The 17,857-nt window shown below is 47.5% G+C and overlaps 1 protein-coding gene across 2 annotated transcripts in view; it reads right to left on the bottom strand.

Moving 5' to 3' along the window:
* Positions 1 to 700: 700 nt before the first annotated feature.
* Positions 701 to 17,857, bottom strand: part of PDE1B (phosphodiesterase 1B) — a 36,034-nt gene continuing 18,877 nt past the window's right edge. For both annotated transcript variants that reach the window (XM_020966256.2, XM_020966257.2), the window contains 14 exons: positions 13,955 to 14,068; positions 13,226 to 13,408; positions 12,347 to 12,413; positions 11,871 to 11,987; positions 8,110 to 8,250; positions 7,299 to 7,399; positions 7,057 to 7,182; positions 6,695 to 6,796; positions 5,344 to 5,464; positions 4,602 to 4,683; positions 4,149 to 4,257; positions 3,650 to 3,750; positions 2,981 to 3,101; positions 701 to 2,204 (listed from right to left, as the gene is read on the bottom strand). In XM_020966256.2, the coding sequence (XP_020821915.1) occupies positions 3,001 to 3,101; positions 3,650 to 3,750; positions 4,149 to 4,257; positions 4,602 to 4,683; positions 5,344 to 5,464; positions 6,695 to 6,796; positions 7,057 to 7,182; positions 7,299 to 7,399; positions 8,110 to 8,250; positions 11,871 to 11,987; positions 12,347 to 12,413; positions 13,226 to 13,408; positions 13,955 to 14,068 (1,465 nt within the window). In that variant the 3' untranslated portion in view covers positions 701 to 2,204; positions 2,981 to 3,000. The remainder of the gene's footprint in view (positions 2,205 to 2,980; positions 3,102 to 3,649; positions 3,751 to 4,148; positions 4,258 to 4,601; positions 4,684 to 5,343; positions 5,465 to 6,694; positions 6,797 to 7,056; positions 7,183 to 7,298; positions 7,400 to 8,109; positions 8,251 to 11,870; positions 11,988 to 12,346; positions 12,414 to 13,225; positions 13,409 to 13,954; positions 14,069 to 17,857) is intronic.

The raw sequence follows: 17,857 nt of genomic DNA, 5'->3' as shown, positions 1-17,857 counted from the left end.
AGGCTCTGCAGGCTCTGAACTTAAAAACCCACCCCCACTAACAGCCCCTCCCACTCTCCAAGACATGAAAGGGACAGGACCAAAGAGATGAAAGCAGTGTCCTCACAAAAAGGAGATGAAGCTAGGCCTATGCTCTCTTTCCTAGATGCCTCCATTTGGGTGGGAAGAGAGATCAAATGATTTAGCCTGGGTTTTCCAGCTTACGAAGAAAGAGCCTTCTCTGGCAACAACCCTGTGAAGCAGGCCATGCAAGCATCAGAAATGACAAGCTCAGTGGAATGATGTCCATGATCCCTCAGGGGCAGTGAGGGGGCCAACTTGGGCTCAATGCTTCCAACTCCATTGTTCTTTCCATTACAACATGCCATGGAGACAGCCTGTGCTGTCAGACTCCTGGCCAGGAGGGTGATAGGTAACTATCAGACTTGAAGTTGGTAGGGGGTGGAGGTAATAAGTGTGTCCAGCTACTTCCTTCATCTAACCCACACTTGCCAAAGACAGATCCACAGCCTAAACCGGGATTCCTCAGGACCCTTCTCCTTCCTTCCCCGTAATCTAGGCCATCTCTTCAGTGGTCAGAATAAAGACCCAACCCCCACCCACCCCTCACCCAAATCCCTGCTCCTCTGTATCCTTACCTACCCCCATCCCCCACACCTGCACCCAGCCCCTCAAATTGAAAGATGAAGACAACATTAGACCCTGTCTCCCTCCTTTATTGGTCTCTGGATGTAGCAGTGGTCTGCAAGGAGGGGGTGGGGAGAGTCACATGCGCCTCTGTCCCCAGTCCCCAGGTAGGAGAGGGTGCTGGGGCAGGAGGGGAGGCCAGCATGTTCAAGAAACCATGGTGGATACAAGACACATGGAACACAGCCCACTGTACAGATGTGCTGAGCAGTATTTACACGGAGGGCAGGGTCACCTCAAATTTGGTTTTCCCCATGGGGGTGAGAGGAGGGGAGAAGTAGGGGGACACTTTCCCCAAACCCCACCCAGCCCCCCTGCCTATGACTACCCTGGGTTATTATCCCAAGAGGGGTAACCATTTGGAAGAGGTGAGTGGGCCCAGGGTTATAGCATAGATCTGTGATCAATAGTGGATTTTTGGATTGCACATCCCTCTTCCCATTGTACAAGTGCCAGCTCAGCCAAGCTCTGGGGCACCCTCATTCAGGGCAGCCACGCCTGGCAGGAGCCATGGGTACAGGGAACATGAAAGCATGGGCTGGTTAAAGGTGCTTGTGTCAGGATCTCGAAGCACTTTACAGACATTGGTCGGATGGAAGCTGCCCCCCACCCCAACCAGGGTGTCTGCTGTTGGGGAGAGGGGGTACGTTGGACTTGATGTAGGGGAAGTAATACAAACAGAAGTTGGGTCCCCAGCTTTTCTCATGCTGCTGAAGCCCCTGGTGTACCCAGATACAAAAGAAGCTCTCTCTCTCCCCTGGCTCCAGGATCACATTCAAAATGGGCAGAAGGAGGAGAGATACTAGGGGTGTGAGGTCAGGAGTAAAAGGAGTGGGGGTCGGGTAAAAGAGAAAGACCAGGAACAGAACAACTTGGGGCAAAGGTAGAAAGCCATCTTCTTCAGGAGCCTGATGAATGAGGGAAACTAGGAATGTCATCTCCCTTCCAGCTTTAAGAGACCCACCCACATGTCCTGCTCTGGCCCCTCCCAGGGTGGGGGGGGGAGGAAACTGGGGCCCAGACCTGCCAGCGAAGATCTGGGAGGGGGTCCCAAAGGAACCCCCAAAATGTATTGCTCAGAAACTTGGAGGCAAGAAGAGTATTGCACTGGAGGGGGCTGGCATCACTGATTTTCCCACCCCAACCCTTGGGGTGGGAGACAGTCCAGGAAGCTTCTCCCCCACAACGAGACACCTGGTTTTTTTTTGGGGGGGGGAAGGGGAGAAGTCCAGAGGAAGCAGGGTTGGACAAAGCTCCCTGGATTCTACTGCCTGAGAGGAAAGTGTACCCCATCATGGGGGATGGCAAGGGGCTTCCTAGTAGGGAGTGGCAGGCTCAAGCCCAGGCCCAAATGTCCCCTTCCCCCAACCCCACAATCTCTGACATTTGGCCTTTGGGGTCATCCATCTGCTCTCTTCATCCTCGGGTTCCCCTGCCTCAGGTCGATCTGTCATTCAAGGGAGCCAGTCCCAGTGAGTGGTGCTGATGGCGTCAACGACTTTGGGCTATGGTAAAACCTGGGATGCAAAGAGAGGTGGCTAAGGTCATCCCTTACACGCACTCCTCCAGACCTAGCCACCTCTCTTCTGGTCAGTGTGAACAAGGATCCTGTCTGGCCTGACAACTGCTGCTATCATCCCAAGATCTCACCTAGGTTGGGGGTGAGCCGAAGAGGGAAACGAGAGAGGACAAGGAGATTCTTCCTCCTTTGTTCTATTCTGTGCTCCAACTCTTTCCTCAACTTCCTCCCCAGAAGGAAGTTTTTGCTAAAATCTAAGCCCCATCCTCCATGAAAATGGGAGATTCCTTGTGGTGATGGGGAGAAAACACCAACCAGAGAATCGGGACACCTGGTGATTACAGTCCCGGCTCTGCCAATAACTTGCTCTGTGACCTTGGGCAAGTCACGCAGCTAAGTGGCCCTCTACTGGGCTTGGAATCAGCAGGACCTAGATTCAAATCTTGCCTCAGTGTCAGTTTCTTCATCTGTACAATGGAGAGAAGACCTGCTTCCCAGGGTGGTTGTGAGGACTAAAGGAGATACAGTGTAATGTGCTGTGCAGACCTTGAAGTGCTATCTAAATACTAGCTGTCATTATTATCATTAATACTCTGCTACGCTACAGCGCTCTGGGTATCTGCCAAATGATGAACTTGAATCTCTAAGATCTTTTAACTCTAGCAATCTGTGATAGTGAGAGGCAGGCAGCCTTTCCCGAGGGATTGTGAGATTCCTCAGCCCTAGCCCTGCCACCAGCCCAGCCGCCCCTACCTCTCTTTGCCTTGTGCTCACCTGAGCCTGGGCCCAGGAGGCTAATCCAGGTTCCCATTCTGATTGAGCTCCTCAGCAGGGGACGAAGGAGCCTCCTCTTCACATAGGGACAGCTCATCGATGGAAGTCTGATTGGTGATGCCTGATGGAGGGATGGATAAGACATAGACCTTCTACCTTCCCAAGTCCCAGATCATGACAACTTCATCTACCCCACCTCTAACCTACAACTCACAGGAGAGAATCCTGCCAGCATCCTAAAAACCTGCCCAGTCTTCATTCCAGGGCTAGTCTCCCTGAGGTTCAGTTTTCCTATGTGAGAATAGTGGACAATAATACTGCAAATGCCTGTCTCACAAGGCTGATTGGAAGGACACACTTTGTAAATCTTGAACGGCTATTTACATTAACTATTATTTGTAGTATTAGCATGATTACCTGGCTCTCTCTGTTAGGTCCTTCCTGAAATCTAGCTTGACTATCTCCTATTCCATTTGCAGGGCATTCCCTCTTGTTCTGCCCTCCCTCCTCCTCCTTAGAGGGGGAGAGGGGACCAGGGGACTAGGATCTCTGGAAGACAAGATCCTGCCCTGCCCCACCCCCTCAGTTTAAGGAAGGGTAGAATCAATATTTGCCCCCACTTCATTTTCTCTCCGACGGCCCTTCCCTCAACCAGGACCTAATACCTACCACTAGCAGCTCGTTCTTTCCATTTCTGTTTGTTCTCCTGAATGTATTTGGTCCAGGTGGTACGAAAGCTGACCAGGTCAGGGTTGAGGTCACCAGGTTCCCTAGAACCATCCAGAAAGGGCTGACACCACTGAGAGCCATATATGGAAAAATCTCATCCTAAATAGAAATCTCTTCCCTTTTTTCCCACCCCCAATCAGTCCCATGGATCCTGAATGACTCCCAGAGTGTTGTACCCCATGCCAATCCACTGGGAGACTACTTTCTGGCTCTCCGACACAAACATAGAACGGGCCATGAGGAAAGGGTGGAGGAGGAGAGGGGACAAAAAAAATAATAGAAGCAGGTGGAAATCAGGTATCAGAGTAATAATGAACTTGACTACTGTATCTTCCATATCTACCTGCCTTCTCTGTGGGCCTCCCTAACACCCCAAAGCTAAAGGACCTGGGCATCCCTCGAGAACTGGACATTGAAGGTTCCTCCCAGAAGCCCTCACCTGGGCTTCGTCTTTGCCTTAGAGCCCTCGTCTACCAATGGCTGGACACTCTTCTCAGCCACATCGGTCAGAACAGAGAAAGTGGGTTCCACAATGAAGTCAATGAATCCTGCATGGGCAGGAGGAAGAAAGGGACAAAACAAAGGTTGGATCAGTGGGTGAATGGTGTGGCAATGGTCCTGACTCAATTCAAAGCCAAATAAGATACTGACTCTCAGGGACCTTCAGGCTGCAGGTTCCCCACCCCTGGACTAGAGACTTCCCATACAAGAGGACTTTGTGATCAGTCAGCCCCATATAGCCCTATTTTACCTCGGCTCAGGTGAAGTCAGGGAACATTTAGAAACAGTCTGGCCCTGGCTTCAGGAAGATCCAGCCCTGGCCTTCATTTTCTCCCACTACCACCTCCCACCCTCCAACCTCTCCTCCCTGCAAAGCCTGGTGGTCACTCACCGATTTGGGACTGAGCCACAAGGGTGGAAGTGCGGTCGCAGAGTGGGGAGAAGGGCAGGCCCAGCTCTGCCTCTTTGTCCCCCTAGGAGAAAGAGGGGAGGTAGGGAGAGATAGAACATTCCAGGCCAACCGGAGGCTTTTCCAGGTATGGGCTAGGGGATGCAGGGAGGCAAGGTCAAGGGTTTTGAGGCAGGGTTGGGAAGGGAAGAGGGAACTATGGAAGAGGCAAAGAGGCACCACAAAGTAATTTTTGTGCCTTTCATTTGAAAATCTAAGACATTCAAGGGCTATTCAAAGGAGCCCCAGTTATTATTGTCTTCGTATATGCAGAGCAAAAATGTTTATTCCCCCTGGTGAGTGTCCAGTCCTCACAGAGCAGTTGGAAGGATAATGGATGTTCCTGTGAAGGTCCAGAGGGGTGAGAAGGAACCAGGGGTCAAAATTCAATTGAAAAGCCCAGACCCTGGGGCAGCTAGGTCCTGGAGTCAGGAGGACCTGATTTCAAATCTGGCCTCAGACCAGACACTTGACACTTACTAGCTGTGTGACTCTGGGCAAGTTACTTAATCTCAACTGCCTCGCAAAAAAAAAAAAAAGAAAGAAAGAAAAGCCCAGACCCTCCCCCCTCCCCCCCCATTATTTCCCTGCTTCTTGCCTCCTCATTTCCTACTCAGTACAGCTAAGAGAATGGTCCTGCTGCCAGAGAGAGACAGAAAAACAGAGCGCCATGTTGATCACATACCTGCCGGAAGAATTCTTCCATGAGGGCCTTGGTCCACCGGCTGTGGACTGACCATTGCTTGGTAGGGTGGCTAATGTCAGCAGCATGGAGCAAGAGAGACAGGGCCTTGGATTTGTCGATCCTGAGGTGGGAAAGATTGGCCATTCTTGAGAGGAAACCCCAGGGCACATTCACACACAGCCTCAGGGAGGACCTATCCACACCTAGACACAAACTCAAATAGGGAGCACTTAGACATTCAGGAACTTCCTCATACGAATACAATACAGATGGAGGCCTATCCAAGTACATAACTAGGTATGAGGTGTGCAATATACGTGCACATATGTATTTATGTATGTATATGTAACTGTGTATACACATAAGGTCATGTGTGCACATGAGTCTATATCTAGGTGTATATGTGCATTGAATACATGTATTGTGTGTATACATATATCGTGCATATATGCGTATGTGTGTACGTAACATATACTCAGGACCTGTCCACACACATGCTCAGATCATTTTCTTATGCTGTAACACAAAAAGCATCTATAATTCCATTTGGTAGGAAATTACAGGTGTGACCACTCCTTTCAACAATGCAGACCACCTTAGTAGAGAACTACTTAATGGATAAAGCCCAGGGATTTCCCTGAGGCAAAGCAAGTTAAATGACTTGCTCAAGTTCACAGGGCAAGAAAGTGTCTGAGGTAAGATTTGAACCCAGATTTTTCTGATTCCAAACCTAACGTTTTCCATGATGATGCTATGTTGACTTCATCTGCCCCAGCTCTCACCTTCTTCCATACTTGCACATAATCAATCAATCAACAGACATTTGTTAAGCACTTACTATGTGCTAGGCACTGTGCTAAGTGCTGGAAATAGACCCTGCCCTCATAAGGGACCCAAGGACTACCCAATTCTGCACCCAGAATAACCACATACATATTTAAGCAAAACCAATAGTAATACCGCAACCCTGCATTTCTGGGACATGTTTTATGTGCCCCCAACTGGCCCTTTACAAGAGCCCTGTGGAGTGTGGAGGTCAGGCATAGTTTCAGATATGGAACCTGAGATCTATTCAGGGTCATTCAGCTTCTGAGTAGTGAAGCTGAGACTGAAACACAGCTCTCCTAAGCCCTAAATCAGGGCCTTCCCCATTGGGCCATATTCGCCCCAGCACAGGTAGACCTGTGCGCACATTTGGACACACTCATGTAGACATATCCCATAAATGCATGTAATAGACATTTTCACCTAGGTTGGTCCCTGCACGTACATGGCCAGGCACAACATGAAACTCCCCATTGCTGTATACCCACTGCTCTGACCCAAGCCCAGCCTCCCCCTGCTAGCCCACCTCTCCAGTTGCTGCAGGGAAGTCTTCATGGACTTGACCTGCTGAAAGTGACAGGACATGTCTGTGGCCAGCACCATCTCAATGACCAGGGATCGAAGCTCACTGTGCAGAAAGACAGACAGGTTTCAGATCCACATCTCAGACCCAGCTCCAACTTAGGGAGGCTGGGGGAGAAGGATGGAGTAGAAGGGCTGGGAAATTGACCAAGAGAAGGGATAGATCATCTGACCTTGGGAGAGAGCTCTTTCCCCAATCCCTGAACTCCACAAAGAAAAGTTAGGGTAAGAGTAGGGGTAGAGGATGGAAAATGGAAAGGGGTCTGAACTAAGCATTTCTAAGAGGGAGGAGGAGTAGGCACCCACACAAACTCATCCTTGGTGAGATTGATAAAGATGTTCATCTCATCATCCTGCATCATTCGGAAGACAGAGCTAATGTGGTGATTCTCCAGCACTGAGCGATCGTTGTACAGGATGGCACATTCTGACCTGGGTACCAGAGGTCATCTACATCAGCCCTTTGCCCTAGGAGAGAGAGCTCCCAAAGCCCTTACATCTCCCTGGCTCTCCTTCCCTCACCCACACCCCAGGCCCAGGCCCCTCACTTGGTCTGGATGTGGAAGCTATTGGTGGTGCCTGTGTGCTCATAGTCATGGATGGCAGCAGCAAAGATGATGGCCAGGACCTCAATCTCCGACAGGCAGTGCTGGGGTAGAGGGGGAGGAAATGAGCCAAGTCTTGGGGATACTGGGGAGGTACAACAGGAGCTGAGAGAGTCCCCAGTAACCCTCAGGTTACCTACCACAACATCCCCACTTCTAGCCCCGGGGCAAAATTCTCAACCACCTTCATTTCCTTCTGCAAGACCAAGGAGAACATAACAGCTAATAATCATTTGCATTTACAATAAGGATCCCAAAAGTCTTAATGCAATTTTGTTTTAGCAACTTAAAACAACACTGAAACTTTTGGAACACCCTGGATGAGCTTTAAGATTTGCAAAGTGCTTTACAAATATTATCTCATTCTATTCTTACAGTAGATGCCATTATATCTCCATTTTACACAGGAAGAAATTAAGGTTAATTGAGTTAAGTGCCTTGCTCAGGAGTCAAACAGTAAACATCTTGGGCAGAATTTGAACTCAGATCTTCCTGATCCCCAAGTCCAGTACACTATCCATTATATCACTCCACTGCCTCAGAGGTTTCAACTCCCCTGGGAAGGGTCCAAGATCCCCTGATGCCCTGTATATCCTCCCATCCCACCTACACCCATACTCCTACAGTCTGAGACAGTTCCCCAGGGACCCCACCAAGCTAAGAAGCAAATGAGAAACTTGAAATACACACAAGCAGATCACATTGCTTTCTATGTCTGACTTCCTCTGGGGGCTGGGTATTCCAGGACACCTACCACCATCCCAGTGCGGAGGAGGAAGCAGTGGACTGTTTGAGTGACATCAGCTGCATGAATCTGGTTGTGGTAGGGATTCTTGTACTTCCCATAACCCACCTCCAGGGCATCCAGGAACGTCATTAAGAACACAGTGGGAAGCTACAGCAGGAAGGATGAAAGTTAGATTCAATGAAGAACTGTCCAAGAGACAGGTGGCCGAGGAAAGGAAAGAGGAAGGTAATCTCCTCTCAGGGAGCCTTTAAAAACCAGAGAGACAATTGGGTGTGGAAATCTATGTAACCCTACAGGAAAATAGAGGGGAAGGGGATAAGAGAGGGGGGGATGATAGAAGGGAGGGCAGATTGGGGAGGGGATAATCAGAAGAAAACACTTTTGAGGAGGGACAGGGTCAAAGGAGAGAATAGAATAAATGGGGGTGGGATAAGATGAAGGGAAATATAGTTAGTTTTTCACAACATGACTATTATGGAAATGTTTTGCATGACTACACATGTATAACCTATATCGAGTTGCTTGCCTTCTCAATGAGGGTGGGTGGGGAGGGAGAAAGGGAGAGAATTTGGAACCCAAAGTTTTAAAAAACAAATGTTAAAAATTGTTTTTACATGCAACTGAGAAACAAGATACAGGCAATGTGGTATAGAAATCTATCCTGCCCTACAGGAAAATAGAAGGGGATTAGAGAAGGGGGTATGATAGAAGGGAAGGTAGATTGGGGGACGGGGTATTCAGAATGCTCATCATCTTGGAGTGGTAGGAGGGGAGGGATGGGGAGAAAATTTGGAACTCAAAATCTTGTGGAAGTGAATGTTGAAAACTAAAAATAAATAAACTAATTTTCAAAAAAACAAAGAGCCTCCTTTCTCCTCCCAATACTCCCATAATGGAAGAAGTTCTATCAGGCACAACAAAAGGAAGGGCATCATGACCTTGGCAAAGTCTTTTTTCACCTATGAGACCTAGGAACTAATCCTCCCCTCATTCATGTTTTCCCTATTCCTCTGCAATACCAGGTGCCTTATTCAGCTGCTCCTAAACCTGTCCTTGTTTCCATCCCTGTGTGATTGTCCCATTATACTGAAAGCTTCCAAAGGAGGGTGTAGATTTCAAAGAGTACATAAACTTAGATGGGAAAATATCTTTATTTTCACTAATTTGGGGGTTTTGTAATCCTCTGTATTTTTATATGACCTCTGGCATTTTGTTTTATGCATTTAAAATCATTACACAGAAAAAGTATCCTTAGACTTCACCAGATGATCAAAGGAGTCTGCCATCTGTGACACACACAAAAAAATTTAAGAACCCCTGCTTTAAATGATCTCCATCATCTGAGGAGGGTCTAAGGTAGGGATGAATTGAGGAGGTGTCAATCTGGGTTTAGGAAGATTGATTTGGAGGGTTGTGGCTAGGTGGGGGAGGAATAAAGGGAAGATAAAATCCTCAGATCTACTCCTCCCTCCATTCAGTCTTCCAGACCCCAAAGCCAAACCCCTCCAAGCCCTGGAGGGCTGTGCCCCAAATACAGGGAATTCAAAAGAACTGTATCCATGGCAACTACCCAATGGTTTTTGACGTTGCTATGGTGTTCCTTAGGGTGGGAGGGTGGGGAAGAAGAGAGGGGAGGGCCAGAGACAGTCCAGGTGCTCAGGGAGGAAACAAAGATAGGAAAGAAGGTTCAGACCAAGGTTTCTACAATTTGGGGGGAGCCCAAAAGAACAGTGCTCAGATAGAGAAAAACCAGAGCAGGAGAGCCAGGAAATCTTAACTCCAGAGATGCAGGGGAGCTAGACAGAGCCCCACAAATACTTTGTTTTCATCCTGGAGGCTTCAAGCCAGCATGGTCCCTGAAGAGCTGGACATAAAATTTAGCATGGACTCGTTTTCTGGTTTTGTGAGGACTAGAGGCTGAGAGGGGTTCTACTGAATAATAACTGCCTCACATTTCTATTGTACATTAAAGTTTACAAAGTCCTGTCTTCACAACAACCCTGTGGGCTAAGTGATTCAAGCATTACTATCATCCCCATTCTTAAGATGAGGAAATTGAGGCTCTAAGAGGTTCTATGACTTGCCCAAGGTCACATGACTACTAACAGAGAGAATGAGGACTAAAACCCAACACGTCTTATTCCAAGTGCCATACCCCTCCTGACACTCCTGCTTCCTGGAGGGGGGATTTTGAGGAAAGGAACCGGGGATGCAGCAGGATGGGTGAAGTCAGCCTTCCAGAGGAACTTTTGATCTGCAAGGCTGGTCATTGACCACAGAAAACTATGGACTCTCATTCTCTTGTAAAGAGAAAGGGATTAGGCTTAAGGGGGAGAGCTTTAACCCTGGACACAAGTCTCCCTGGCCCAGCTGCTAGGCAGATGTGGTTAAGGGTCCAAGGAGGGGACACCCACACAAATACATACATTCACACTTTCTCTCTCTTTCTGTCTCTCTCTCTATCTGTATCACATACACATACACACTCACACATGCGCACACACATGTACACACACACAAAAATCTATTCCTTTAAAAGCAGAAAGATAAACTGATTGCTTTAACTAACCCCCTTGGGAGGATTAAGGTTCCTGGGGAGATGTACTCCACCTAATTCCCCTCTCCAATCGACCTCCCACACAGGATGCATGCACACACGCAACCTCCCTAGCTGCTAACATCAGCCCTCTCAGACTCCAAGTTTACCAAACAATCTCCATAGCAATAGCCCCACCCATCTGAAGCTCTGGGACAACCTTCCTCCTGCCTCATCCCCCTCTCCCCCCCACACACACATTTTTCTTGCCCTTCCAAATGACTTTTCCATGAGGATGAAGTTCTTCCTGCCCAGATTCCCAAGAGATGCTCCCTCCACTGGGACCCAAAAGAAGAAGGGTTTTAACCCTTGAACATGTCTCCCTGGCCAAGCTGCTAAGCAGACTTGGCTCCAGTTCTCTCCTCTGCACATTCTCAACTCAGCCTGTGGCCTACTCTTCATGAAAGTTTCTTGGACAGAAACCAGAGCTTGAAAATTACTAGATTCTTTTCCCTTTTTTTCCCAAGAGAGGGGTCTTCTGGAGAACATCTGGAGATGGTCTGATAGCCCCAGATGGCAATATTTGTTATCTACCTTCAACCAAGTCTAGGGGAAACCTGGAAGAGAAGGCTGGGAGGCTCCGGGGGAAGGGGGAGGAGAGAAGTTCTAGAGAACAAGGAAGGCAGCCCAAAAATTCAGCCTAAAGAAAAGAAGGTGAAGGCAAAGCCCTGGACAGGTTCTGAAGGGGGAATCTGAGGAGGAGAGGGGCCCACTTATCTCCATTACCAAGAAAGGCAAAACAGTAGAGGAGGAACTGATAAAGGGGTCTATGACAAGGATGTTGGTAGTCTGGGGGCCTTTTCCTCATGGTCCAGGTTGAATGAGGAGGCTGAGAAAATCACCTACCCTGCGGATCTCTTAAGAATGAGAGAGATAAAATATGTTTAATAGAAATGCAAATGTATAGCCTGTATCAGATTGTGCACCATCTTGGGGAGGTTGGTGGGGAGGAAGGGGGAGAAAAATTTTAAACTCAAAAGCTTATGGAAGTGATTGTTGATAAATTAAAATAAATTAATAAAATTTCTTAAAAATTAAAAAAAAAGAGAGAGACAGAGAAACAGAGAGACAGAGAGGAGAGAGAGACAGAGACAGAGACAGAGAAAGAGAGAGAGAGAGAGAGAGAGAAAGAGCAGGCAAAGGAGAAAGGAATTGTGGACTGACTTCTGACCTTGAAGCGGCTGATGAGGTTATGTCGAGTGAGCAGCTCAAAGACAATGGTCCTCAGGGCATGGTCATCAGCCACCCGGTTCAGGGAAAAGACATCGAAGCACCAATGGTCCAGGGTCTGTGTGAAGACCATGGGTTAGGTGGACTAAGAAATGAGATAATCCCAAATCCATCCCAGGGGAGCCCCTCAGAAATAAGAGGGACGTTGGGAATGGCTTCCCAATGGACAGAGAGGGTAGGGTATGAAAGGGAGGGAAAAAAATAAAGCCAAGCATCTCCTGCCCTGGCCATCTCTTAGAACAGGAGAGACATGGAGGGGCATAGCCTCCTTAAGGAAAGGAATGATGGTGTGAGAGCTAGACAGAGCAGGCAGGAAATTGGGGAATTCCTCTAAGAAACAGATCGGTGGACACAAACTTTGATCCCCTCCCTTCCTTCCCCACACTCCAGCTCCCTACCAGCTTCCTAGAACATTACCTTAAGACAGCTGATAACAGCATTGGAGTAGGTGGGGCCCACGGAGGTGTAGGTTCTCCGGAACATCCTAGGGGAAGGGGAACAAAAAGTGTGACAGGGGATACATGAGGATACGGAGGCTAGGGAGAGGAGGGCATGAGGGTCTGTCACGGGAAGAAAGGGACTAGAAGATTCATCATATGAGAGGTTGATGGCAAAGGGTGAGGGCTGGAGAATGAAAGGTGACATATGAAAAGAAGGGATAGAGGGGACATGGGTATAAGGAGTAAGGTAAATAAAGGGAGGTCTGTGAAGTGTGTGTGAAGGTAGGAAAAGAAGATTGAGGGGGAAGATAGATATACATATACATGTATAAATGCTTTTGTTGTTCAGTCATTCCAGTTGAGTCCGATTCTCCATGACGCCATTTGGGTTTTTATTGGCAAAGATATTGGAGTAGTTTGCTGCTTCCTTCTCCAGCTCATTTTACAGATAAGGAAACTGAGGCAAACAGAGTTGAGTGACTTGTCCAGAGTCACCCAGTATCTGAGGCCAGATTTTAATTCAGGAAGATGAGCCTTCCTGATTCCAGGTCTGGTGATCTATCCACTGCACCACCTAGCTGACTCACACACACACACACACACACACACACACACACATACACACACACACAGAGCCACACAGCCATACAGCTGGGGCTGTAAGGGTGTGAGGAAAGGGTCTAAGGGTGTAGGAAAGCGAAAAGGCAGGTAGGCTGAAAGAATTAGGTTTAGAAAGAGCTAAGAGTCTAGATAGGCCTGAATGGATGGTAAAGAAGCTAGAAAGGGGTATAAGGAATACGTAGGTTGAATAGTCAGTGGGGATAAGAGGAAGAGAAAATGTGGGAAAGGGTCTCACCGCTCCACAAATATCCCAGCCTGCACAGCATGGACAATGCTTCGGAATTTTGGCTTCTCCTCCGCTCGTCTGCCCTTGGCTCTCGTCTGTTGGGTGAAGGTGGATGCCAGCCAGTCCCTAACCTCTGAGGGCACTGCATCTGAGCGGAGTTCCTGTAACTCATCTTCAGTGTCTAGTATTTGTCTAAAACCCAGGATAAGGGGGTAAGAATGGACAGAGAAGGATCACCGCTACTCCCACTCCTACCTTGATCCCTACTACCCCCATGGGAATACTAAGCATGAATTAAGAGTTCTTACTCCAGTTTTTCTCATCTTGTTTCAGTCTCTGTCTTTGTTTCTGTATGTCTCTAGCTATTTCTTCCTGTTTGTCTGTGTGTGTGTGTGTGTGTGTGTGTGTGTGTGTGTGTGTGAGTGTGTGTGTGTGTGAGGGAGAGAGAGAGAGAGAGAGAGAGAGAGAGAGAGAGAGAGAGAGAATGTCTGCATTGCCCCCCCATTTCGATGTATCTCTGTCTGCTTTTCCATCTTTTTCTCTTCCTGGATCCTGTCTCTCCCAAATTTCTGGTCTCTGCCCGCCCATATCTCTGGTCTTTCTCTCTCCATGATCTCCAAATGCCTCTCTGTCTCCACCCCCTCTTCCCTCTGCTCTGCTCTCTGTCCCTGCCTCTCCTCTGTACCTACCTCTGACTCTATTGCTCACCCTCTTTGTCTCTCCCTAGCCTGCCCTCACCGTGTCTCATCGATGTAGACAGCTTCCAGCAGCGAAGCCGTGTACTCCAAGTTTTTCTTCAGCTCCTCAATGTTCACCTCCCCATTCTCCAGTTGCTTGACCATATAGCGCAGCCTGCAGGGAGAAAGAGAGAAGGAAGAAGGGAGCACAAACCTTGGGAACTGTCCCAAAGTCATCACTGGACCAGGCTTTCAGTCAGGGTGCATTTGGTCCAACCATCCAGCAACTCTAGGCTGAGGTTGTGGTTCATCCAGGGCTAAGGTGAAATCCCACATTGGCTCCCTCAGGCCTCCACCTACCCTCATCAACTTTCACTGAAAATATGCCCACAAGTTCACACAAATAAGAACCTTTGCAAAATGGAATTACTCATTAACACCTCACATTTATATGGATTTTTTCTAAATGACAACCCTGTGAGGGAGTTGAAGAAAATATTATTATCATTCCCATTTTACAGATAAGGAAACTGAGGCTCAGAGAGTTTGAGTGGCTAGGCCAAGGTCACACAGCTAGAAAGAGGCACAGCTGATACTAGAACCAAGGTTTTCATACTCACAGTCCAGCACTTTTCTTTACAGTATATTCATTGTCTCTCCAATGTAGCCTGAGCAATAAATAACCTGGTTCTAATCCTGATTTTGACATTTTGTGACCTTGAGCTGGTCACTGCTAAACCTCAGTTTCCTCATTTGTAAAACGAAATGGTTAGATGATCGCCAAGGTGCTTCCAACTCTGCTCCTACATCTCTAAACTGAACTGCATCCCTCCAAAAAAAAAAGTTTCTTCGAGATTATATAATAACCACTCATATCTCTATAATACTTTGTGGCTTACAAAATACTTCCCTCACAACCACTCTGGGAAGCAAAGAGTATGGTACGATAAACCTCATTCTGATCCACTTAGCACAGTGCCTGGCACATGGTACTTAATAAATGTTTATTGACTGACTGATCTTTCAGTGACTTGTCCAGCTAGCAGGTGTCAAAACAAATTCTGGATCCTCAAGTCCTCAGATTGCAAGATCAGTCAGTGCACTTCCCACCATATCACACTGTCCCATTTATTGGTTTGGATATTAAAAAACAGGTTAGTCTAAAGGTATTAGAGAGGCAGCCTGATCTAGTGGGAAGACAGGCTGACCTCAGAGTTAGGAGAGATAAGAGATGAAATCTGCCTCCTAGCTACATAACCGTGGATACTTAGAGCTGTATGTATTAAGGAGAAACCATGTTAACATTGTAAAGCCTCAGTTTCCTCATCTGTGTAAAGCAGAGATAATAATACTTGTAACTCTTACCTAAACAGTGTTATTGTGAGGACTAAATGGGATAATTACATATTTTTTAAACTTACTTAAATAAAAAAATCACCGATTTTGACTGCAAAGAAGCTCCCTAAAATTATTAATATTATTATTATTAATTCTACATTAGTCACTACCACCTATAAATTCTGTAATAAAAATGTCCTGGGGGTTTCTCCTACACTCAGTTACAGTCCTTCCATATGGAGAAATGTTCCCAGTGAGGCACAAGGATTTCCACTGAGGCCCTGCCCCAGGCCCCTAGACATTTAGAGCTCAGGCAGAAACACACACACACACACACACACACACACACACACACACACACACACACACACACACACACACTAAACTGCTCTCTCCTGCCAGAGAGAGCTAACAGGCTGAGATTCCAATATTCATCAGCCAGCCAAAGTGCATCCTAAGCCTTGCCTTGCTGGATCTGTGTCGTGGCAAGTGTCCAACTGGGCTGAGTCACTGCAGCCATCCCCCTGCCTCTGCATCAGTTAATTCTTCCCAAAGCACGAGCGAATGTGTGTACATTGCAGGATGAGGGCAGAGTATCTGTTCTGTTGGAGACTCTCCCTAAAAGTACAATCTCCTCACACCCATATACCATTTCAGAGACTTGGCCCACTGAGGACTCTTCTCTGACATTGCACCTCAATCCTTACCATTGTATAGGGGTTAGGGTGGAGGTGGGGGATGGTGAATGGAAGAGACCCTTTTTGGTCTGGTCTATAAGAGGTGTTAAAAAGGTAAATTTTCTTCAGCCTCTGTTCCCACCCAATACCAGCACAGGCTCTGGGATGAGGTGAGAGATCATCCCCATCAGGCACAAACCCTTTCCCACTGAGGAGGAGGGGAGAGACTGAGGTCCGAGTAACTTCATGAGTCAGGGTAGGGAAGAGAATGAGTCAGGGAAGGAAACAGAAATTCCCATTCTCTGGGAGGTTGGGGGAAGGGAGGTAGAAAGAACTGCTGCATTCCTGATCAGAAACCCCTCTAAAAATCCTGGAATCCCAGTCACTTGAGAAGAAGCCATGTTCCAAATAGGTCCCAAATGCCCCTACTAGGCAGCCCCTCAACCAGCATTTCTGGAGTAAAGAGAGAGAGGGGTGATAAGGGAGAAGAGATAGAGAAGAGACAGTAAGTATCCCCCTCCCTCTGCCTTGGAAGGGAGTGATCCTGACATCGCATCTCCATCCCTACACCTGCACTGTTCCTTGTGGAGAAAGAGAAGAGGGAGGAGGAAGAAAATGTGTACTGGAGGCTTGAAGCTCATTCCTCATCCCCTGCTCAAGCTTCTCACAGATAAACACTTGTGATGAGGAAGAAACAACAGCCCACCTGACCATGTGGGAGAGCCACAGGGAGAAAGACCGAGGCATCTCTCTGGAGCTCACTCTAGAGAGTATGAAGTAGTTAAGGGAATAACCTCTCCTTTCCAGCTAACCAGAACTTAAGGTTATCATCCCTTCCTTCTCTACCTTCCCCCTTCTCAGGCACCCAGCCCATCCTGGGGCACACATCCCAGGTAGGTGGGGGAAAAAAGTCTACATGGCTATCTCCAGTGGTATTCCCACCCCGTTTCCTAATGTAATCACAATCCTCCACTTCCTCAGACCGATCCCTCATCCCTCCCAGTGCCCCACTGAAGGTCAGTGCCCTTGTTCTATGATGCAAAGGCCAATTTCTTTGGTGACTCCCTATCTGCTTTTCTTTTTTTTTTAAGGGCAGCTAGATGGCATAGTGGATAGAGTACTGGGACTGGAGTCAGGAAGATATTTTCATGAGTTCAAATCTGATCTCTGGGGCACCCTGGGTAAGACATTTAACCCTGCTTGCTCAGTTTCCTCATCTGTAAAATGAACTGGAAAAGGAAATGGCAAACTACTCCATGGCAAATGGCAAAAAACTGTCAGGAAAACCCCAAATGGGGCCATGAAGAGTTGAACACAACTGAACAGCAACAGCTTTTTGCATTTAGGCACCCAGGGGTTGATGCCCAAAGAAAATTGTCAATACTAACCATGACCATTTGTGTATATTACCATATTCGTCCTCCCCACTCAAGGCCAACAGCCCCTGTCACTTTCCATTTCAAATCAAGATGACCTTGAGTCCCAGAGCTCAGGGAGATACCTACAGGTGCTATAGAAAGAGTTATTCTGCCTTAAGGCAAGATAGTAGCTATGATCCCAATGAACACAGGGCACTTTCCATAGGACCTTAAAAGCTGGACTTCTTGAGATAATAGTTAATTAGCTTGGAGAGGCTTTGAGGCCTCATGGAAGATGATCTGTGCTATAGTGAAAAGAACACTAGGGTTCAAATCTGTGTTCAGATTCCGACTTTGCTACTTACTCAAATCAACAAGAAACATTTTCTATCTGTGTTGTCTCAGACAAGTCACCTCATCTCAATGGACCTCAGTTTCCTCATCTGTAAAATGACTCCTGCTACACAACCCTGGGATGATTAAGGCTTGAATTGCATCTACAATTATCCCTTCCACATAGTAGGAGTTAGGGGTTCAGCTCCCCTGCGATTCAGAAAGGCCTTGTAAAATTTTTGGCCCCCCCTTCATACT

Source organism: Phascolarctos cinereus, unplaced genomic scaffold (genome assembly GCF_003287225.1).
Source record: "Phascolarctos cinereus isolate Bilbo 61053 unplaced genomic scaffold, phaCin_HiC Scaffold_1;HRSCAF=81, whole genome shotgun sequence".
Lineage (NCBI taxonomy): Eukaryota > Metazoa > Chordata > Mammalia > Diprotodontia > Phascolarctidae > Phascolarctos > Phascolarctos cinereus.
Note: the sequence above shows the minus strand (reverse complement) of the source record. Positions and strands in the feature narration are given on the sequence as shown.